The sequence below is a fragment of the Athene noctua genome, chromosome 2 (genome assembly GCF_965140245.1).
Source record: "Athene noctua chromosome 2, bAthNoc1.hap1.1, whole genome shotgun sequence".
Lineage (NCBI taxonomy): Eukaryota > Metazoa > Chordata > Aves > Strigiformes > Strigidae > Athene > Athene noctua.
The window spans coordinates 116,025,489-116,049,603 of NC_134038.1; the positions used below are offsets into that span (position 1 = coordinate 116,025,489).

The window sequence follows — 24,115 nt, forward strand, 5'->3', positions numbered from 1 at the left end:
ATTTAATGTTTGGATATGTTTACTTTAGAGCACCCAAGCAATATGTCTAAGTTGTTTTTTTTTTTTTAAATAATCTTACAGCTCTTTCTCTGGCTACTTCTTTACAGGACAGATTGATGAAGAGGCTGTTAAGAAATATGCTTACCTTAACATTGTGGGAATGGTTGGATCCATAGACAATGACTTCTGTGGCACTGATATGACCATAGGTACTGACTCAGCCTTGCACAGAATCATTGAAGTTGTGGATGCCATCATGACCACTGCTCAAAGGTGAATTGTGTATATTATATAAAACTGTAATATACAGTTGTTTATGCTTCAAATTTTAAGTTTCCTATTGCCATACAATAGTGGGGGATATAAGTTAATTATAAATAGAAGTTAGGTATTTGTAGCATTTCTAGAGTGGGAATAAAAGCCCTTTTTGGCTGCATCTTTCAAGTGTCTCAGTGTCTTTTTTTCTTAGGAACTGCTTTTCCATCATTCTTGTCATGGCAGCACTTCAGGCGTCTGATTGTAGAGGCTGCATCAGCTTTAGGGGCAGACTATCTTTTTTTAGTATGTTTTCAGGCTCTCCCAGACATACTCTTCTAGAGGAGATCCAGATACAGCTTGAGTAGTACAAAGTAGCATCTGTTTGTATATAAGCTTTCTCTAGGTAAAATTTAAGCAATTGAATGATTTTTTATTTTAATACAGCTATGTCATTACAGTTCTTAACTATGGGTCTGCATTATTTACATTCCTACTAAATGTTCACTGCTTCTCTCCTAACTGCCGTTACATGTTTTAGAAGAAAGTAATAGTGAAAATGAGCTATGCATTGGAAGATATGTAATTTTAGATAAATTCTTTAAATTTGTTGTCTTATTTTTACAGCCATCAGAGGACGTTTGTGCTGGAGGTTATGGGGAGACACTGTGGGTATGTATTGTCTTAAGCAGTTTGTGTCTCATACAGATATAATTATGAAAGCTAAAGAAATCTGAACCATAAATGTCTAATTATTTGTTATGTTTATTAGGTATCTAGCTCTTGTTAGTGCCTTAGCCTGTGGTGCAGATTGGGTATTTATTCCTGAATACCCACCAGAAGAAGGATGGGAAGATTCAATGTGTGTTAAGCTTTCAGAGGTAATTTATTACTGTGTTTGAGATTCTGTGATGTCTTTGCAGACGTTTGAATACAGTGATTTGAGAACGTGATCAGGACTTTCAGCAAGTCTTTACTTTTGGTGTCACAGATACTGTTATTTGGTCTTAAAAAGTTCTTTTCCTCCATTCTGTGATTGTTTTTAAGAGTGATATAGCCTGCTCTAGAGATTACATAAAACCATTCCTCTATAAACAGTGTGTGTATCTTTCCTCATTAATTTGATACATTTCAATTCATCAGTGAAAAGACCTATATGAAGATAAAATGTGTGAGAAGTCTGAAGTGATTAAGTATAAGCTGCTAGGATTTGAGGAAATATTTCTTAATGGATACCAATTGTTTATGAAATTGTGCTGTAAATTTCTTTCAGTTTTTTCATTATATAGATGTGGTTTTATTTTTGTTATAGAATCGTGCACGAAAGAAAAGGCTGAATATTATTATTGTAGCTGAAGGGGCTATTGATTGCCACAACAAACCTATAACATCAGAGAAGGTTAAGGATGTAAGTTTCAACATCCCTATGCTACACTTCCTGTTTTGTTCTTAGGATGGGGCTTGTTTCTACCAATAACATTTCTGTAAAGTAAGTCTGTTCCTGTAAAGTAGCTTATCACACAGTTTACTAGTTGTATTTTATATTTGTGCTTTATTATGTGAATCCATAGTCCACTTAAGGGGAAATTATTTCAGTGGCTGCTTAGAACATTTTTTCCTTGTAACATAACACAACAGGCCGAAACACCTACTTCATGGAGACCTTAATTGATAGAGTCTGAAATCAGCTCAAATCAGTAATTATAATTCTATTTTACTTGATATTTCTTGAAAAATTTTAATAATACTCTCACAGTGAAATAATATTGTCTACTTTGGACTTTTTTCTAAACTGTTGCTTTGCCAAAAAGTTGCCAAACTGTTGCTTTGTTTTTTCATCAGTGTTAAAGATGAAAAACTTTTGAGCTGAAATTATTTTGCTTTTCTTGGAAAAGAACCCTTAGGAGAAGTTAAAAAAATAGTCATTGGCAGGAAGGTTCCATGACACTTTGACTTTACCTGGGGTTTATCTGTCCTGTGACCATGAAGTTTTGTTTTCCACAGCTGTCAGTGTGAGAGTGATCTTTGACTCTTAATTCAGACTTGCAGTTTTACAAAGTAAAATTTAGCACTACGTGATGTTAAATGTACTTACAGCAGATAGCTCTTTTGCATTTATGGAAGAAACATTACTTGCTTGTTACAAATTTCAGCCAATTAAAACATTCAAAAAATATAAGTATCAGGGATAGAAGATTTTGTAAATAATTTCTAAATTTTTTTTTCTGCTTTGTGGTATCCATTACTTATTCCTAACCTTACATGTTCACTGAAGATGTATTAATAAAACATGTCTTTCTGTCAGTTTAGGTTTGATAATGTAACAGAGGAAATGGAAAGAAAGTCTGACTGAATGAAATAGTGTTATTATAATTTTTACAGCAAGTTTTAAAAGCTTCATCAATTAAAGTTAAAAATCATCTTCACTAAAGTTTTACTCAGAGTATTTTGGGATGTGTAATCTTGCACATTGATGAAACATGGAGCGAATAAAACACTGTAATTGAACTCCTTTCAAATATTCTAATTGTGATATTTAGATCTGTTTTTACAAGGCTGAGGATTGTGCGTAATGAAGCTATTTGTAACTTTAGTTAAAGCATTGCAATCTAAGCTACTGTTTGTCATTACTAAATAAAATGTTCCATTAGATTAGGAATCTGGAGTTTAGCTCTAGGTCAGGAATAGTAAAGACTGACTAAACTTTTTTAGTATATTCATTACTTTTGGCATACTAATGTATAGTATATGTAGAATTTTATTATTCCAGTAGCACATAAAGCAGAGTAATGCTAACACATGCATATGTGAAATAATGATGATAATAAACCCACTATATTGCGAAATTCTTTGCAGCTTGTGGTTCAGCGGCTTGGTTTTGACACCCGGGTTACTATCTTGGGTCATGTGCAAAGAGGTGGAACCCCTTCAGCTTTTGACAGAATTTTGGTGAGTGAACCTAAAATAATTACTAACGGCACCACATATTTGTTTGTTTATTTATGGATGGGGTGGTTCTACCTGATTAACTGGACAAATCCAACTATTATCTCATATTAACTGTCTGAATACCTCAAATTCGTGATAGTGAAGCGCTTACTATAAAGGAACCTGTATTAGGATTAAAAATCAAAGCTGCAAGAACAATTGTCGATACTTAAGGGTATAAAACAGCCTGCAATGTTTTCACCAAGGAATAATTGGTTTCAGCTTGATTTACAGAGGAGTCATGACCATTTCTGTGATTAGAAGCCCTGTGCTTTTAAGCGCTTAATTGAACACTCAAACAATATCTATTTTCAGGCAAGTCGAATGGGTGTGGAAGCTGTGCTTGCCCTTTTAGAAGCTACTCCAGCGACCCCTGCATGTGTTGTGTCCCTCTCTGGCAACCAGGCTGTCCGCCTGCCTTTGATGGAGTGTGTGCAGATGGTGAGTTTTCTGGCAAAAAGCCAATTTATAGTTATTAATTAACTACAACAGACCACTATATAATAATTGTCTGTTATTTAATGCTGATGCGAGTGTGTGCAGCACTTTCCCACATTTGAGAATAATGAACTTCATGTGTGTTCTCTATGTTTTGTTGCTTATTTGCAAACTACTAATAAACAAGAAATAGATATTTTTTTAATTTGTTTTAAAATTTTATCTCAGTTCTTCTGGTTTTATTGCTATAAAAAAATTCTTCAGATGCTTGCATTCATTTACACATCATATACAACAGTCAGGTTTCTGCACTAAAACTATCCAGTTTAAACTGAAAAAAGAAAACACAAAATAGATACTTTTTTTTTTGGTCCTAGGGAATCTTTAGGCATCTGCTTCTACTTTGTTCTTCTTCTGTCCACTGTAATTTATTCTATGATAAGAGGTAGTTCATGTACTAATAAAATGTCAGTATTTTTTCACTTTGGAAAGTTATTTCAGAATCATTTATTTACTGGAATATGTTAAATAATCATCTTTCTGTGTTTTTTAAACTTACCGAGTGATCAATTTGTTTTTTCAAGACTCAAGAAGTTCAGAAAGCCATGGATGAGGGAAGATTTGTTGAGGCTGTGAAGCTTCGTGGAAGGTATAGCCAATAACTTCAATAAATAAATCATTTTATTTACTCTAGAAAAGCTGAATTGCTTTGCTGTTCTGCTGGCATTTGACATTTTATTTTTAATAACATAATATCTATATGTTTTTATGAGTTTGGGAATAATAAAGGGTACAGAAGAAGAGTTGCTTATAGAATAATTGATATTTTAATATTCTTGAAAAACATGCAAAACAAAGAAAACTGTTGTTCAGTACTGTTAGACTAGTTAGTGACTGATGCTATGCTAACTGGTCACAAAGATAAGAGCTGGTGTGTTGTATGAGCTGACTGGTAGCAACCATATGTTTGTTTATTCAAAATTTTGAGGCCAATCCCATGAGCTTGTAAGTAACTGGTAGTTTTCCAAGAGTAATGTTGGAGGGAGACATTCTGCTCTTATGTGTCAACAGAGCGTTTTCTGTTTCAAGTCATTTGATAATCAAGTGGCTAAGCTGCTATCCATCATATTTGAGAAGTTGTGGCAGTCCAGTGGAATTCCTGCTGACTGGAAAAGGGGAAACATAACCCCCATTTTTAAAAAGGTTAAAAAAGAAGATTTGGGGAACTACAGGCCAGTCAGCCTCAGCTCTGTGCCCAGCAGATCATGGAATGGATCCTCCTGGAAGCTATGCTGGGGCACATGGAAAATAAGGAGGCGATTGATGACAGCCAACATGGCTTCACTAAGGGAAAATAGTGCATGACAAATTTGTGGCCTATGATGGGGTTACAGCATTGGTGGATAAGGGAAGAGCAACTGATGTCATCTACCAGGACTTGTGCAAAGCATTTGACACTGTCCCACACAACTCCCTTGTCTCTAAATTGGAGAGACATGGATTTGATGGATGGACCACTCGGTGAATAAGGATTTAGCTGGATGGTCACACTCAAAGAGTTTCAGTCAACAGCTCGATGTCTTAGTGGAAAGCAGTGATGAGTGCCGGGACTGGTGCTGTTTAACATCTTGGTTGCCAACACAGACAGGGGGACTGAGTGCACCCTCAGCAAGTTTGCTGATGACACCAAGCTGTGTGGTGTGGTCAGCACACTGGAGGGAAGGGATGGGCCATCCAGAGGGACCTGGACAGGCTTGAGAGGTGGGCCTGTGTAAACCTCATGGGGTTCAACAAGGCCATATGGAAGGTCCTGCACATGGGTTGGGGCAATCCCAAGCACAAATACAGGCTGGGCAATTGAGTGGGTTGAGAGCAGCCCTGCGGAGAACGACTTGGGGAGTATCAGTGGATGGCAAACTGACTATGAGCCAGCAATATGCACTCACAGCGCAGAAAACCAGCTGTATCCTGGGCTGCACCAAGAGAAGTGTGACCAGCAGGTCGAGGGAGGTGATTCTCCCCCTCTGCTCTGCTCTCATGAGACCCCACCTGGAGTTCTGTGTCTAGCTCTAGGGCCCACTGCGTAACAAGGACATGGACCTGCTCAAGCAGGTCCAGAGGAGGCCATGAAGATGATCAGGGGGCTGGAGCACCTGGTGTACGAGGACAAGCTGAGAGAGTTAGAGTTGTTCAGCCTGGAGAAGAGAAGGCTCCAGGGACAACTTATAGCAGCCTTCCAGTACTTAAAGGGGGCCTACAGGAAAGGTGGGGAGGAACTCTTTATCGGGGAGTGTAATGATAGGATGAAGAGTAATGGTTTTAAACTAAAAGAGGGTAGATTTAGATGAGATATAAGAAGGTTCTTCACTGTGAGGGTGGTGAGACACTGGCACAGGTTGCCCAGAGAAGCTGTGGCTGCCCCCTCCCTGGAAATGTTCAAGGCCAGGTTGGATGGGGCTTTGAGCAACCTGGTCTAGTGGAAGGTGTCTCTGCCCTTGGCAGGGGTTTGGAACTAGATGGTCTTTCATGTTCCTTAAAACCCAAACCGTTCTATGATGCTATGAGAGTAAAATGCTTTACCCCCGAACTATAAGACTAACTTGCCAGCTATGTAGTTACTCTATCACTATTATCTTACAGGATTAAGTATTTTGCAGTATTCTCTCATTTCCGGTTTTTATCATGTTTGGATTTGTAATAACTTGTGCTAACACTACCTGTTTTTAAGGTTTCTGAAATATTCAAGTGGTTTTTAAAAAACGATGAGTTGAAAAAGTTACTGTTTTGTTTATCTTATTTACTTGTCTTATTTACTTATTTATTTAGGAGCTTTGAAAACAACCTTAACACCTACAAATTACTGTCGCACAAAAAACCAGATGCTGAGCTTCCAACGGTAAGGGGTTTTTTTGAGTGTGCAGTGCATATCTACTTTTGGGGTGTCTTAACTTTAAATAAATGTTTTTCTTCTCTTCCCCCTCATCCCACCTTAATACTCTCTTCAAACCTATACCATAGGATATTTTATAAAATTAGTTAAATATTATTTTGGTAGAAAGATACTTGCAACACACAACTTTATTCTACTAATAGCTAACTTTTTTTTTAAGTGAAATGCCATTCTAACTAGAAAATTTCCTGCTAGGTAGTTTCTTTCTGTCTTGGATATATGTCTGGTTGCAATTGTTGTAGTGTCTGGTCCTAATAGTTGCAGTTATACCCTCTGTTCTCTAACATGGAGAGAAGGAGAAGTGATTAAGAGTCTAAAAATCTTGGGATAAAGAAGGATGATTAAATGTAAAAGAATTGTAGCCTTTCCTTTTGAAGGGTAAATAAAACTTTTAAAACAGGGGTAAATCCAGGAATTCATGGGATGAAATAGTGAAGACAGATGCATCACATTTACCTGATCTAATAAGTGACTGTGCATAATACAGCAGTGGACATTTAGTTCTTCTTTTCTTTGTAGTTTGTAAGCTGTGTGTAAGAAGAAATTTGAATTTACTAGGAAGTAGACACTAAATGTGTGTAAATAAATTTCAGACAGGATATTTTTGTTTTCATTAATGGTTTACTGAATAATTCTGGTTTTGACCAAAGTTGTTGACATGTCACCTCACTGGTTAATTCCTTTTTTAACTGTAGTTTGTGATGATTTGGTACCTTATTTGAGTGATTATGTTACTGTTTTTTCTTCTTTTTATTTCAATTAAATATTCGAGTAATAATTAACAGTAACTTCTCAGTATTATGGAGAAAAATTGCATTGAAAACAGGAAAGTTCATTTGAATAGCTGATATCTGTTCAGAAATTCTACAGATAGCAAGTAAAATAATCACAACTAGACTTTTTATTTGACAAAAATTACTGTAATGTCATGGAAAATTCCATACAGTAAAGGAAACAGTTACAAATGAAAAGTCATAGTAAAAGCTTTCAAGGACACTACGATTAAATAACTCTAGTTTAAATTAGTCTTTTATTTTTGCCTAAATGTAAATAACAGTAAGTACATAGAACAGAGGGGGGTTTTTGTTTGTTTGTTTGTTTTCAAAAAATAAGGACCTAAGTTTGACTTTGAAGAGGTCAGAATATTCTGGATTTTTTTGGTGGATATAGTCAACATTTACTTTGCTAGGTCAGGTGTTTGTTTGGGTTTTTTTATAAACCAATGCAAATTTAGGACTGTTAGCACTGGGCTTTCCTATTTTGTTTTAAAGTAGTTTTGCTATATCTTTTTGTGATGGGTGGCATTAGAAAGAAATGTCAGCTGCTTGTAATTGTTAACGACTTGGATTAGACCACATTAGACAAATCGGTGTGCTTTAATAAAAGAGGTTGGATGGGAATTAAAAAGTAGGTGAAATGTGCATGTCACAGGAATTGAGGAAAAGACTGAGCTGATCAGATCACTAGACCCTACTGAACGCTCTGCTTCAGCAGTGTTGCTGCACACAGATACTTTGCTGCTTGTGTTTCCTTTGTGTTTTTCTACAATCGGTTGATTGTGCTGAGCTAAAAAAGAAACCACATATGTTCTGGTTTTGGTCTCCTTTTTTGTCATTTTTTATTTTTATTTTTTTTTAATTAGGAGAGATTCCATGATCATTACATAACAACTGTTCTTTTCTGTTTTGTATTTTCCCATCTTCCAGGATAAAGCTAATAACTTCTAGCTCTCCCAAGTACCAAATTGTTACGGTTGTGTCATGTCAATACTTATAAACAATTTAAGGTCATCCACCTGACCTAAAGGATGATGAATTTTAGTGTACAAGCTCAGGCTGTCAAGTTTTCTTGCGTTTTGCTTGCTATCATTTAAATTCTGTTTGCTAACTATATACAGGGTGGTTAAACTTTCCCGAAGGTCAGGCATGTAAATTTTTACTCTTCACTTACATTTTGCTCTCAGTATTAATTTCAAAGCTGTAAAAACCAAAATTAATAAATTGTAGTGCCGCCTTCATTTTTTGGTAGTGGATTATATTTTATTCTGTTGGAAATCAACACTTATTGATATCTGTGAAATTGTATTGATTTATACTAGCTAACTGTTTCTTAATCAGACAGGGGCCTGTGATTTATCTGGAAATAAGCCTTCCATTCCAAGGAATATTTCATGTACAGAAGATCTGCACTTTTTGTTTTGCAGTTAAAATGTTATCCAAAAATGCTTACTAGCATTTTACATGCAGTAACATTCTTACTTTGTTTACTCTTACAGTACACATTTATGAATAATTTTTCTGTTATATTTTTCTTTTTGATGCAAGTATTGAAGTCTTTTTCCTCTGGGAAGGAATCCATGATCTGAATGATATTAATTTATCGGTATAAAGTAGTAAATCCATTGAAGAAAATGTTCCTAATTTGTGGTTTAGAGTTGAGTGTGTTGTAACAAGACAGAAGTTTTTAGTAGTGTTTTGTAGGTAAATTGTGAGATTCTTGACCACTTGTGTTGTTCAGTCTGTAATGCTTACATCCATTTAGAGGTAGCTTTTTATCTATAGTACAAGTGATAATAAAACAATATAAATGAGGACTATATAGTCATAGGTATGGAATATACATTATATATCATTCCATGTTATGTTTTAAATAGAACCTTTTTTCTTACCTTGTCTGTGGTTTGAAGTACAAATGCATATTTGATATCTCAGACTTTTCGATCTAAATAGATTAACCACTTACCTGGGATACTCATTACATTTTGGGAGACACTGTATATAAGCACAGTTGCTTTGAGTCGTTAGGAAACGCTTTAAAAACTGCCATAATCTGAAAATATACGGTATTGTGAAAGATGCTTAGTGCTCCTGTTTGCTAATACTATGGTCAATACTTTATGACCTGGCCAATACTTTAATTTAAAAGTTGTTGTCTGTTCCACTTTTCGTGGTACTGATAATATACACCTAACTGCTATGGTGCTACAATCAGTTCTTACTCTGTTCTTGGCTATTCTGAGTGTTTTTTCAAAAACACTATTGCTTTGATAACATGTAACCGGTTGGATGACACAGAGTATTTTATGTTTCTTGAACCTAGCTGAGCTAGAATATAAAAACCGAAGTAAATTATCCTGCAAACCAAAGGAAATGTGGTAATGTCTTAATTAAAAACTTAAAAAAAATTGTTTATGTACGATATTCTGCAAAAGGGGAAATATGTATATGTATCTTCTAGTTAACTTTTAAATTTTAGATGGTTTTAGGAGCTTTAAAATTTCATTTCCTACATTCCAATATTTAGCAACTGTGTGTGATGGACAAATTAACCATGATGTAGAAATTAATGTGCTTATTAACTATTATTTTTCTCTTGCAGACTAATTTTAATGTGGCAGTTTTAAATGTTGGTGCCCCTGCAGCTGGAATGAATGCTGCAGTGAGAGCTGCAGTGAGAGTTGGCATAACTGAAGGCCATAAAATGTTTGCTGTCATTGATGGATTTGAAGGTTTTGCTAGAGGGAAGGTCAGTATTATGTGTGTACAATACATAGTAGTATGTACCTCATCCCACACCACCACCTTTTTGTTTATGTTCTTAGAAGGTATGTTCTGTCATAACTGTTGTGGGAACTGATATCATAAATTCTTTTATTTCATAAATATATATAAAACTCAAATTGTAACTGTATTTCTCAACTATTCAAGTGTATAGATTCATTATCTTAAGTATTGCTAATCACATGCAGCAGAGCTACAAAATTAGTTCACATCAATCCTACCTTCAGATTTGGTCAATGTTTAGCACATAGTTTTCCACAGAATAACAGAATTGCTGATTCTGTACGATTAGTTGTTGCATCTGTGTTCCTTTGCTATAAGAAACTTTGCAGTGGTGCTTGTTGATGGAGGAAGCTTTTTTTTTTCTCCAGGTGAGTTAGATTTTTTTGTTCCCCTATTTTAAATGTTAAGCATCAGTTGGTATACTGAGGAGGAAATGGATACAAAACTTAGGATTTCTATGCCTAGCTGGAGCCATGGATCCCAAAACTAACTTCAGAGACACAGTTCTAGATTTTTGTGTTTCATATTCAGTAGGAGAGGATGTGTTAATAGGATCATGAAATAAGGAGGCAGGGTTCATCATGGTTTGGAGGAAGAAAGAATAAATAGAATGGAAAGAGATTGGTAAGAATTTAAGAGAAATTAAGGTAACCTCTTGATGCTGTTATCCTTCTTTGCCAAGTTCATTTTTGGTGCTGTGCTGAACAACTTGATCCAATAACTTTACGTTAAGTAGTACCTGGTGTTTGCTGCATGTCAAGAGAAGTAATTGGATAATTACTTAACAGAATCTCCTTTTTTACTTTTACTCAAAGATAAAGGAAATCAGCTGGGGAGATGTTGGAGGCTGGACTGGTCAAGGAGGATCAATTCTTGGTACAAAACGGTAACATCAATATTTTACCAATTGATATGATGAATTCTAGTATTTTATATAACCAGTCTATGTATGATTCCGTGCTCTTTTCCTTCCACAGAATGTTTTAACTCCTCAGGTTGTTTTTTTTTTAAATTGTTACAGTCCAACTTGAGTATCTTTATAGTACTGTACCAGCTTTGAAGAGAGAATTAAAATGGGAGTAAGACGTGAATTAAAAAATTTTCTGGAGTCCTTACACTTAAAAGGATTGCAAACCTGTAGTTTCTTTACAGCTGACATGACTCCTTATTGATTGTCAGGAAGAATTATTTATATGGATAAATATGTAAAATGAAAAATGTTGCATTGCCTGCCCAGTTTACCGTTTCAGATTAGTAATTAGCTCTTATTGCTGCAGAGTCTGTAAATTGTTTTTATTTTTCTTTTGGTTTAATAATTTTTAGTACTCTTCCTGCAAAATATTTGGAGAAGATTGCTGACCAGATGCGCACTAACAACATTAATGCCCTTATGGTTATTGGTGGATTTGAGGTACACTGAAATGTATAATTATGTCTAAATAGAATAGAATTACTAACAAAAGGAATAGACCATTTTAATTTTCACCCAATCTTCATGTAAAGTACATTTGGTTATAACTGTATCTCATATACAACACAAATAGGGTTTAGGATCAAAAGTATTGTCAATCACCGATTTCTGTGGAAAGTTGACATTCAAGACAGTGACTGGAAACTGAAAACCAGGACGTGCTAAATGGTTAAATAAGTTGAGATAGCATGATAGTATTTTTGTATTAAACAAAAAATAATTAATGACTTCAGTAATGCGAATTTTAGTCTATACTGTATCAATACTTAGAACATACTTTCAGAATTTCTTGACCTTTAGTAGCAACTGCATTGTGATCCCTAAGTGCATTTGAAAATCTGTGATTGATCTAGAGAAGTTGGGGGGGGGGGGGATTTTTCCATATTTCATTTTACCCAAATTAATAAATGTTTGAAATCTTGATTCAGAAAAATATTTTGCCAACTCTTCCCAGAGAAGAACATACTTATTGCTTCTTCATGAGGAATGAATCATCCATTTTTTCCAACCTATTAGGAATGGTGCTAATTCAGGAATATTAAGATTTTAAATAAGGAATAACAGTACCTGAAGATTGGGAACTAGTTTGCAGTATGTTTGTGCTGTACAAAGCACTTTGTTATATATTTCCTTGAAAATGAATGTTCTATTTACTGTTTGTTTTCAAATGTATACATGTTTTTAATGCTTTTTTTTTTTTGTGTATGTGTTAGATTTTAGTGGTTCCTTAACGCTTTGACTTGCTGAAGTGTGCTGTGGTAGAAATGGCTCCCCCTGTGGCCCTTTCCATTTTATTACTCCAACTTTGCCCATATTTATTCATCCTAATTTTTCACCCAATGCCTGTGCCCAACAGGCGTACCTCGGACTTCTGGAATTGTCAGCTGCCCGAGAGAAATATGACGAATTCTGTGTTCCAATGGTTATGGTTCCTGCAACTGTATCCAACAATGTACCGGGTTCAGATTTCAGCATTGGTGCAGATACTGCTCTGAACACTATAACTGATGTAAGTCTATTCTGGTGTGTGCGCTTACTAACAAAGCAGTTCTGGTTAAAACTGACTAAATTGGCTAGAACTGGATATTTTTATAGACCAGAATTTTGGAAATGTAATCTGGAAAATGATACCTCTTTAAAAAGGAGAAGGTTTAGGTTTCCAAATGCTTCCATTAAGTTTCCCCTGAAACTGCAATGACATGTAAATTTGTAAAGTACAAAATAAGATGGCATATATCTATTGTATATGGAAGAAAGAAACCTAAAGCTAAGACTTGATGATAGTATGGTGCACTGTAGATTATATGTAGAGTATGAATATACTTAGCTCTAACAAACTGAGTGAATGTTGTTCTGCTCAGAATGAGATCGTTATTTATGCTACAACTTTGTTCCTCTAATGGAGAATGTAAGATCCATATTTTTTAAGAAGAAGAATTACATATATTCTACTAATAACAGATTTAACAAAAAGAGTTGAGACATAGATAAATTAAAAATGGATTGATTAATACTGAACTCAGTTGGACAGAAGGCATTCTCAAACAGCACACAAATTAAATTCAGACATGCACATTTACAGTTCATCTGAGTCACTTAAGAAGCATTAATCCATCACACTTCTACTAAAAGCAGTTATGTTTCTATATATTCTGACATCATTTTATCTGTGAAATAATAGCAGTGATGTTACACTTCCGTCAGTATTTTTCTTTTCAGCATAATTTGCAGGCACATACATATTGCAAATAGAGTTACAGAGTGTCCAGAGTTTAAAACCTAGCAAAGACCTAATAAAGCATTTGTCTTCAAAGTTGAATTTACATTTTCGCTTATAAAGAAGAAACAGAATTATTTCATAACTTAGTGAATTGCATATTATTTTACAGGTTCCACTTTCTGATTTTTGTCTTCAGCCATGTTGGTCCCACAATGTAGGATTTTTCACTAATTGTCCATATTGAGCTACTTTTTAAAAAATGAAAAATTATGAGCATAGTGCTCATGTAAAGAGGGAAAAAATTTTCAAATTGCTTTTGAAAATTGAATGTCAGTTCTTCTATCACTTAGATGTATTTGAAGGTTTCAGATTGAAGATCTTCGAATTATTTTCAGAAATTTGAAGGATTCCTCAAAGGCTATCAACTTCAAAAGCGCTAACGTAGTTTTCACCTGTTTTGGTTTTCTTTACCATGCCAACATAAATACTTTTATCTTCAACAAAATAAAGCCTTCAGTTAGGAAATTTCATTTTCCTTAACTATTGCCTTGAGCAAGACCATAAGGTGACTAAAATTTATCTTGAACATATTCTTTATAGACAACTTAGGTTATAAATGTTGATGTTGTTTCCAGTTCTGGTAAATAAAAATATCCCTCCAAAATGATTGATCACACATTAAGGTGAGTAAAATGATTGTGCATAACACCTACTTTTCTTCTTTTCTATTCTTCATAAGCTTTGTTAACCTAACTGACTTCTTTTTATAGGTTACTTCATGTAGAGGGGATATATCATAGTCAGCCTCTCTCTCCTTTGTTGCTGTGTTTTCCTTTATATTTAGGTTTCTAGATATCATTTGCCTTCATTAGATAAGAAAATGTCAGTATGTCCGTATTTTCAATGCAGTAGTTGAAAACTTCTCAAAATGATTATTTTTTTTTTTTTTTTTACTAATAGCTTCCATCTTGGTTTTGCATTTTATTTTGCCCAGATTTTTCTTTGAAATAAATACGAAATCTAATGGCATTTCAAGATTTAGATTCAATCCAATGGAAAAATTTTGTTCTCTTTTGGGGAAGAAGCAGACTTTTGTATTGGGGAAACATTTCTGCTTGGTATCTTTTCAGTTTTCTGCCCTGGTTGTTGGAACATGATTCACTAAAACTGATAATGAAAAACATATCCTTTCATTCCTGTGTCATATGTTCAGTTCAGGTTCAGTAGTGATGCTGCCCCCTGTTAAATGTGGCTGACAGGCTCAATACAAGTCATACAATTGACTGCGGTAAACAAAAGTAGCAAGTGGACATCAATGTCCATTATATCTAGTTTATAGCATTTTTATTCTTATTGCCACTATTAGGTCAATAAATTCATCATACTCGTCAGTGCTCTCAGATTAGTACCTCTTATTATGAACACCAAAATGTCATCACGCTTAGCTTTTCTGTCGTACTGTTCTTACTTCTGTAGTTCTTAACTTTTTGGTAAGGTAAGTACATTTCTGCTGGGTCATGAGGCCTTGATAGTGTTTGGTATTACTAGACACTTGTCAATGTTAGGTTGTTTGAAAATTGTCAAGGCATGTAAATGGTACCTTGAGACATTTGCAGATAAAATGTGTTAAGATGCTGCATTTAAAAAGAAAAACAATAAAAACCAGACCAACAGTTAAATGACTTCTGAATGGTTGGCAAAAGTGTGCTTTCCCCTAAGTCATAGATAGGCTGGTACATTTCTCAATAGTTAAAATTGAGATTGTATGACAGATTCTGTGACCCTCTTGAAATGTTCTATTTTTTTCATTATTGTTTTAAAATAAAGGTTTGTAATCAGTTGAATAATAGAATTTGGTTTGTCTTTTGAAAAGTGTTTTAAATTTGTGATATGCTGTATTTTTCACTTAAGTTTTTAGAATATTAGTGAGAACAATTGTCAGTTGTTCTCCAATATATAATACCTGGGGAAAGCTGGATGTTTCTGGACCTGAAAAGGGTATGCCTAAGGCTTGTATATAGAGATATACAAAATAAATTCTTTAGGACTGCAGAATAAGAACATGAACTTCTGACTTTTCTGTGTAAAGGAGCATCAGTAAAACAACTGCCATAATAAAAATAACTATATTCTCAACTTCATGTTGCTAATCCAGTGAAATGAATAGAAGATTATTTCAAATAGCAGACCTCTGGAATGTGACGGCAAAGATGTGTTAGGTTTTTTTCCTATGTAACAATGAAGGATAGAATTTTCTTTTTTAAATGAAAGTTGGAGTACATAATATTGCTCAAAAAGAGGCATTATCAACACACTTTGCAGTGGAACTAAAAAGCAGAAATCTACTCTGTGGTTAAGCAGAATGAATAAAAAGTTAGATGCTTTCAGCTACAGAACATGAAAAGATCATGAAAGGATGAAAATTTAATTTGAAAACAAAGCCTACTGATGGAAAGAGGAATAAACCAGAACAAGGTATGGAAGAACATTCATTTGGTTTAGGACATGTAGAACTAAATGGGGAAATGAAAAGAAAAAGATATCAACTAGATGTGGAGAAAAATATAACCTGAAAAAGGAAGCAGCTAAATCTCACTAATGTGTTTCTTTGACAATCTGCGTTTTCCTTTCATCAAAGGGAAGGGAGTACAGGTTGATGAGTTGTTTTTGTGAGAAAAAGAGTAGCAAACAGCCAATGAGGAGTGAAAACAGCTTCAGTTAGATTGCCTTAATACAGTCTCCATGCATTTCCCTTGGAAAAACATAGAGTCCTATACCCTCCAAGTGGTGGTACTAGCATATGTGGCTCCACATTAATCTGAACTAGGAAACTGAAAATTAGCCTGGCCAAGCTAACTAACCAATTAAATTTTCATCTACTTGAGTCCTAGCAACAGCTGGATGTGGAGCTTGGGCGATAAATCCATCCCTTTCAATGGCCATTGGCATTTAGATCAACATAAATTCAAGAAACCACAGTCTTTGCTTGACTGCATGCATTTTTATAAAGCATCCTTGGTTGTAGCAATACCCTTTCTAATAACACAAATACAATAAAAGGATGTGAAATGATTGAACCATTTTGTTGACATAGTACAGTATCCCTCTATGATCTTACTGTAGTACTTATTTTTTAAAAATAGTTGTAAAGCAGTTATTAAAAGCACTGATCCCTTGTTTACCCTTTATAATGAAGTGACCCTTTATTGAAAGCATTTTTGTATTTTACTGCAGTTATGTGAAGATGTTGCATATAATCATCTAATGCTCATGCTTGGTGAAGGTACACAGTCTTTGGATATGTTTGCTGAAATCCCTTGCATCAAATAAAAGGGCAGTATTTAATGCAAGTAAAACATATCTTAACTGCATCTTAACATATCATAAATGCAGACTAACCAGTTGTGTTAGTTATTGCTCTGAATCTCCCTTCAACTTGGTTTCCCAGAAGTCTCAATATAAAAGTCTGTAGACAAACTCAGGTTTTGCAGATCTCCAGGAAGCCATGTGGTTTTACCAAACCACTGTGGCTTAGTGTACAAAATTCAAGGCAGCCTGACTGAGCTCAGTTGGGCTAGGCAGTTACTGAAATTTTCTCAGTGAAATCTCATCCACTAAAAAAAAAAAAAAAAAAAAAGATCAATTTGTTACTCTCCTGGCTATACTGCTTCTCAGAGCCACAGGTCTGAAAGTTCATTCTTTTAGGCTGTGTTTCAGACTTAAACTGGAAATGCATCCTAACACTGAGCTTAATTCAGAGTTACACTTAGACTTTGAATAGTCAGTTTGAAGTTACGCACCTACTGCCATATGCCCGTCCTCTCACTGAACTAGGAGACAAAAAGCTAAAGAGCAGAACTCTCATAGATGAAATTTTTTCCATCATTTTCTCCTTCATTAGTGCTTAAATCAGTCACTGTATAGATATTTGTGGAGATAGCTTGATAGCTGTCTAATTTTGATCTGCACTACTATGCTTCTCTGGACTGATCTGAGAAATCGGAAAGATGAGACTTCTGTGAACATCAGTCCTTTCTGGGAGAAAGAGATTAAGAAAAACAGCGTACTATGTAATCAGGCTTTCTTGTGGAGAGTCATTACATAGGCAGTTTGAAAATTTGTCACACATCATGAGAGAAGCTGGTTAGTTTAAATTGGAAAGAATCGGAATAATGTAACTAAAAAATATGTTTACTGACTTAAACCAGCTGCAAAATCTTAATATTTTAAGCATTATTTTGACATCTATTAGGAACATCTGATCCTTTTCATGTGATGATTTGTTTTGTAGTGTTTGGAATCTTACCAAGGACCTACTTTTCAGAGAATCCTTGAACTATACATGCAGACTTTATTAACTGGCAGTGCACATGTTCCTGGATTTTTACTGGCCCTATGTCCAGTCTATGTGCATAGAAGCAGATGTGTGATGTTGATAGAATCTTGGGGAGATATAGGCAAAACTTCTTTTCCTTGTTCTTGGTGGAAATAGATGTGTGTCTTTACTTTATAGGATAACATAGGGTTTTTTTAAACCAGCTTTCTTTAATCATTTCCTTCAAGTTGTAGGTGTTTTACTAGTTAACTTTCTAAACTTCTTAACATGTATCAAACTTTGTTCTTTAAGTGGTTTCTTGTGGAATGATTTCCAGTCTACCTTTATGCTGCCTTTTTCTGCCCAGCTGCTTCAGACCTCTGTGCTGTGCATACTTCATGTTCACTCTGTATTAACTTGCACTAATCTTCTGCATTTCTTCAAAGAGCATTATGCCAATGCAACCCCAGTGCACTGTTGTGGTATGTACAGGATATTTCCCCCTGCCCCCCCAAATAATCTCACCAATTGTATTTACTTGGGCCAGTGGACAGTCAAATTTACCATCACATGCAAGGAGTCATAAGCAGAGCAATCCAAAGAGGAGGAATGTATCACTCATACTTGTACCACTGCTTCAGGCCTATGAAAGTTGTCTGCAGCTATACGAGGCACGTTCCTGCTTTGAGGAGTTTTGCGTACCTATCTGTGTGTTGCCTGCTACTATTAGCAACAATGTGCCAGGCACAGACTTTAGCATTGGTGCCGACACTGCCTTGAATGCTATTGTGGAGGTAAGACTGCGTATCTTTTAAAAGTTAAGACAATAAAATGCATAAGATGAGGATACCTAAAGACCTAGTTACTAAATAATTCAGTTACTGTATTTTTCCTTTGTTTTATAGCTAAAATGTTTTCCAAGACTGATTAAAGATAGAGCTTGTAAAAATTAATTTTGTTGGATGTTTAACTTCTGGGGATTCTGTTTTGCTATCTAAGACTGCTGCATTAGTGCTTAGGGCATTTTCTTTTACTGAGAATAAAATATTTTGCTTGGTTTGATTTTGTTTTTTTATCTTGTATAGCTCTTCATCATTACTTAGGTGAAAGAAGAAAGCACATGTTTAATAAATAAATTTATTGCATGGGCTGATGACTGAGCTCAATGCAGTAGATCATTTTAAGTACATGGTTAACACTAAATACACGAATAATCCCATAGACTGCATTAGGCTTAATATATATTAAGTGCCTATAAATGCATGCATAGTATAAGCAGTTCAGTCTGTCGCTGTTGCTAACTAAACAATCTGAGGCCAGAACTTACTGTGAGTGAGTTTTCCATTTTAGTCAGAACAATAACTTTCCGAGTTTTAGTCTGCCATAGCTTTTTCCCTTGGGTACAACTGCTATATTTCAAGTTCTTTACTGTCCTACAGAGTCTGCTGTAGCCACACTAAAAGGAATTGAGTTCAGGTCTAATGCAAACAAATTAGTAAACCTCTGAACAGCTCTGGGTTTTATCAAACCCCTCGTTATCAATCCATCTAACTGATAATGAAGTAGTTGGCCAAGAAAGTCAAAATAGAGTTCCAGGGCTTTGAGAAACACAGGTTTGTTTTTCTGCTCTGATACAATGTTATTTATTTATATAGAGTGAAAAAGCTCCAGCAGATAATTGAAAGACCTGTGTCAGAATATACTATGGCCTGGTTTTCATGAGATGCAATACAGCATCCCTGGGGCAAAGATGACCTAAGATGTAGTGTGGGTAAATAGTACCAATATGTTCATAGGCAGGAAACGGGTACTTTTACCAATCCATGAGCTGGTACCCCCTTCTCTACTTCTATAAATGTCAGGCTAAGTCTGCTAATTAGGACTGATAACATTTCTAATAGGCACTTGTAAAAATGAAAACATGGAAACACAATGGAGAAAAAAATGATCGCATATATTGCTGCTTTCTGTCCTTACTAGTAATTTTAATTGCAATTTGTATGACTTTCAGTAATTCAGTAAAAAAGAAAAGTGGTTGTATCTGTTGAATTTCATTATGGTTAGAATGCTTAGTTTATGTTAAAAAAAGAACACTTGATTTGGTGAAGTTCTGAATATCAGATTTTTCATGAAGCTGTCTCAGTTCATATGAAAGCTCAAATACCAGTGGAATTCTGAAGACTACTCAAAAACATCACCATGCCTTCATGTTCAGAACTTCTGAAACCTGCATCAGGTGTTTGAACTTTGGTCATTCCAGCCTATGGAGTAGTATATGATTTAATGATTCTTTAAAATACATCTCTGTCATTTTTGTATCTGGGTATTTCTGTCTCAGTCATTCTGAGAGAGCAAGAATAGTAGAAAGTTTCTACTGTGTCTTTTGTATAGTCAAGGACAGAAACCCTTCTGAATTAAATCTGAAGTGAGCAATCCCCAAAGCAGCTAATGATTTGCATCCTTGCTTAAAACCTGGAGCTTCTCAAAAGGCAGAAAATTTCATTCTACTACCAGAAGCTGGAAAACGTTTTTTAGAAAGCTTGGAGTTTACAAATATTTTAGGTCTCTCAAAATGAAGGAAATCTTTGCATTCTTCAGTGTCTGAAGCTAAGATTTTATTATTATTTTTTTTAATAATGTAAGCTAAACACATATCCCTCCAGTTCCAGGCAGCTTTTTTAAAATGTGTTATAAGTGCTTCAGTGCTGCACCTGCCACTGTTAAAAGTAATGGGGATTTTTATAACTTTATTACTGTTTACCATACGCCAGAAGCCAGTATTTTGCAAAAATTCTTATGAAACCATATCTGGAAGGGGAAAATAAAGTGCTTGAGGACATTGTAAAATCCAAGGCAGGTAAAAGAAGGCATCATTTGGAAAAAATGATTGAAGTTCAACATAAGCTTTTGTGATGTAGTTTATTATGGATGTGCTTTCTGCTTAGGATAACAGAATGTCAATCCATATGCTGAATAAATTTGAATTCTGCACTTGTGTGTGTACATGTGTGTGTATGTATACGTATAACATGCACATAATGCAAATATATACATAAAATACATACAAATGAAACTACATGTATCTTTTAGTAGCTGGACCTAAATAAATACATACACTGTTTTTAGACCTTCAATGCATTAAACATTATGTTAGAAGTTCTAGTTTTTTATTGTTTTTAAGTTTTCTGACATAATTCATTTCATTATTTGTTCTGTGCTCTCCTAGGTGTATTTTTAAAGACTATTGATCACAATCTTAATTTCAGCTTGGAAGTATTATTTTCTGTTAGCTGAATGAAGGTTCTAGTTATAAATATCTGTGAAACAGAAATACCTGAAATATTACAGCATCTGCAATTACGCATTCAGAAAAAGTCAGTAAGGCATGGGGATCTTTTAACATTATCATAAATCAGGTTTCAAGATGACGAACTTCTCAGGTACTTCTGTTTCTTTTTTACTAAACAACTGGTGTAGGGATGGTACATCACCTTCATAAAGATCTTGTCACCAAATGTGGTATAACTGGTTTATTTATTTTTAAGACAAAGGAGGAAATAGTATCTTTTTATTTGCTTTCTGAAAAGAAAATAAATTATCTGATTACTTTTAAATAACTGAATGGTAAAAAAATTAATTCTAGGAAGTTAATTTATCAAATAGGCTTTTTGAATATTATTAAAATCTGTAGATACATAATAACCTAGTTCCTAGATTTCTACCTTTTCCTAAGTTTCCTAGGTCCTACCACATTGGAGTTTTTTCTCTGTTGTCCCCCAGCAATCTTAGGCAGCTCTTATAAATATTGGTGTTAATTGGTGGCATGTAAGCAACAGATCTCTTTGTAGAGGACATTTGTGATGCTGGTCAGAGTAAAATGCAAGCAAAGATTGCAGTCTTTGTATATCAAGTATGTATCTATTCATAGAAAACCCAATTCTCCAGTAGTGCTTGAAAGAATTATATCTATGTGGATATGATTATTGTAAAGTAAAGAATAGGGCAGTACGTGCTCAGGACTTTAAGAAATTGTAACTGTTAAATGTGGTTGGCAACACAGTGAATTTTAAAATCAGTATTAAGAAGAAATAAACTCTTCAGTAATGAACAGAGTTAAAGCAGAGAAATTTACTATACCGGATCTGATTAAAAAGCTCCATTATATCTATTTGTATCTGTTAGAAAACTATCACAACTTTTAATTTCATGCTCAAACCAAAATTAATTCTTGTTTTAGTATTTGCAGGAAGCAAATAAATAAGAGTTGATATTAGCAAAACATTTTAGTTTGACTGTGGTGTTCAATGTATGATTTATAATAATTCCTTTATTTGGTTATTATAGTCGAATGGGTTATGCTATTTTGGATTTTTTTAAAATGCATTTTTTATAAAATCTTTAAATCCTTCTACCAACACAAAGTTGCATGACATATAAAACCATAAAATTTCAGACTTTATTTATTTAAACTTGCAATATCTTGTCTTTGACTAGACATGTGATCGCATCAAACAGTCAGCCAGTGGTACCAAGCGTCGTGTATTCATCATTGAGACCATGGGAGGTTATTGTGGTTATCTGGCTAATATGGGGGCCCTTGCGGCAGGAGCTGATGCTGCTTATATCTTTGAAGAACAGTTTGATATTCGAGAGCTCCAGGTATACATCATTAGAAATGTTTTCCTCATTTTTAGGTAGATCCTAAAATTGTTGTACATATATATAGCATAATGTGTGTATTTGAAGTAGATGTCTCATGTAACAAAGTCAAAAAACCCCACTTTAGATTGTATCTAAAAGCTGTGCTTGTCAGTAGCACTTTGATATAGTTCAAGTTCTTCTGCCGTATTATATAAAGGAACATATACCCAGTTATTCTGGCATCAAGTTCAGTTAAATGACAAAATTATTGTATAGGACATTAAACATTGCTAGAATAATTGTTTCATTTTTATTCTTTTGACTGAAATTCAAATTACATGTAAATGAACAGACCTGGGCAGTTTTAAATGAAAAACAAAAATAGGGAAAAACAAGAAGGGAATACTTTTTCCATTATGATACTGCCTCAGCTCATTGTTTTAAAAGGCTATTCAGGTCAGGAACTGAACAGTATGTAAGGTGCATTAGATACTGACTTTGATACCAGAGCTATTCAGAGCATGTTTGGAGGTATTACTAAAATAAAGATCTCAGGATTTAAGGATTACAGATTAGAGTGTAAGCTGATATGGTACTTCTCTACTATGAGGATTTTACACTTCTGAGGTAGCTGGTGCTAGCTGTGGTCACGGACAAATACAAAACTAAAAAGATAGAAATTTTTCCTGAAAGGAAAACAGATGTGAAACAAATCATAATTCCTCCCCACTCATTTCTCAGTGGCTTATATTCTTCATGTCATATATGGGAGTACCAGCACCGCAGTACATCACTGTATCCATAAGAAGATTTTTGCAAGGACTGGGAGTAAGGGCAAGCTGTGCTCTTTTGTGGTAATTTCTATATTTTTATGTATATCGGGGTTATCCAACTTGATCTCTACCAGTATAGCATAAGAAAACCAACTTCATGTTGCTATTAAAATCAGTTATTTGTGGTGTAGAGGAAGAAGTTAGTTTTAGATGAAGGGGAATAGCCATACACAGTGTATTATCCTGGATCTCCAAAAACCTATTGGTTATTTGAATTTGCATGTAATACTTTATGTGGAATACTTTACAGAAGTTCTCAGGATATGCAGGCTCATTAAATTATATTGGAGTTTCGTATGTCTTGTTAAAAATATTTTTGGTGTTTCTAGGCTAATGTGGAACACTTGACTGAAAAAATGAAAACCAGTATCCAGCGTGGTCTAGTGCTGAGGTAAGCAACAGTAGTTTTAATAGAAGTTATCAGTGATGCTGAGCACTTCCAGCCACATAGGTTGTTTGGCCTCTAAAACACTCTTAAGTCTGTGTTCCTTGATTATTCCTTTAGCATGAGATTTTTAGTAAAGCTGTTGCTCCAGAAGGCAATTCTGGGAGCTGTCTGGAAGCTCAAGTTCTGAACTTCCTTCTTCCTATGTAAATATATTTGCTCTATAACATTTTATCCTATCTTCAGCCTATTTTCTCATTGGCTTTGTCTTGTAGATTCTTTCTTACTAAAGATAGTTTGAAAACTAGCACACATGTGTACACGTATAATATGGCCTTTACTATAAAAGTCCTGCTTAGATTTTAGGAGATAACACAAAATAAAATATGTTTCAAAAATCAAAACATTTAAAATATGTTGATCAGCATGTTTTAAGATTATACCTTCTTAGGCAGCCTGAATCAGGCTGTAGCTTCTCTTTCTTGAGCATTTATTTTCAGTCTGTCAAATAGCAAAGGGCTGAAAAGGAATACTACAATAAGATGTATGAGGATAC

The 24,115-nt window shown here is 34.7% G+C and overlaps 1 protein-coding gene across 5 annotated transcripts in view; it reads left to right on the forward strand.

Annotated features, from left to right (window-relative positions):
• PFKP (phosphofructokinase, platelet) overlaps positions 1-24,115 on the forward strand; it is a 49,122-nt gene that overhangs the window by 21,015 nt on the left and 3,992 nt on the right. For 2 of the 5 annotated variants that reach the window (XM_074899962.1, XM_074899961.1), the window contains exons 5-18: positions 108-273; positions 883-927; positions 1,028-1,136; positions 1,568-1,663; positions 3,112-3,204; positions 3,559-3,684; positions 4,266-4,330; positions 6,508-6,577; positions 10,010-10,156; positions 11,010-11,080; positions 11,518-11,605; positions 18,342-18,494; positions 22,195-22,359; positions 23,504-23,565. In XM_074899962.1, the coding sequence (XP_074756063.1) occupies positions 108-273; positions 883-927; positions 1,028-1,136; positions 1,568-1,663; positions 3,112-3,204; positions 3,559-3,684; positions 4,266-4,330; positions 6,508-6,577; positions 10,010-10,156; positions 11,010-11,080; positions 11,518-11,605; positions 18,342-18,494; positions 22,195-22,359; positions 23,504-23,565 (1,456 nt within the window). Of the gene's footprint in view, positions 1-107; positions 274-882; positions 928-1,027; positions 1,137-1,567; positions 1,664-3,111; positions 3,205-3,558; positions 3,685-4,265; positions 4,331-6,507; positions 6,578-10,009; positions 10,157-11,009; positions 11,081-11,517; positions 11,606-12,521; positions 12,675-18,341; positions 18,495-22,194; positions 22,360-23,503; positions 23,566-24,115 lie in introns of all 5 variants that reach the window. The other 3 variants (XM_074899960.1, XM_074899959.1, XM_074899958.1) reach the window with 2 other exon arrangements.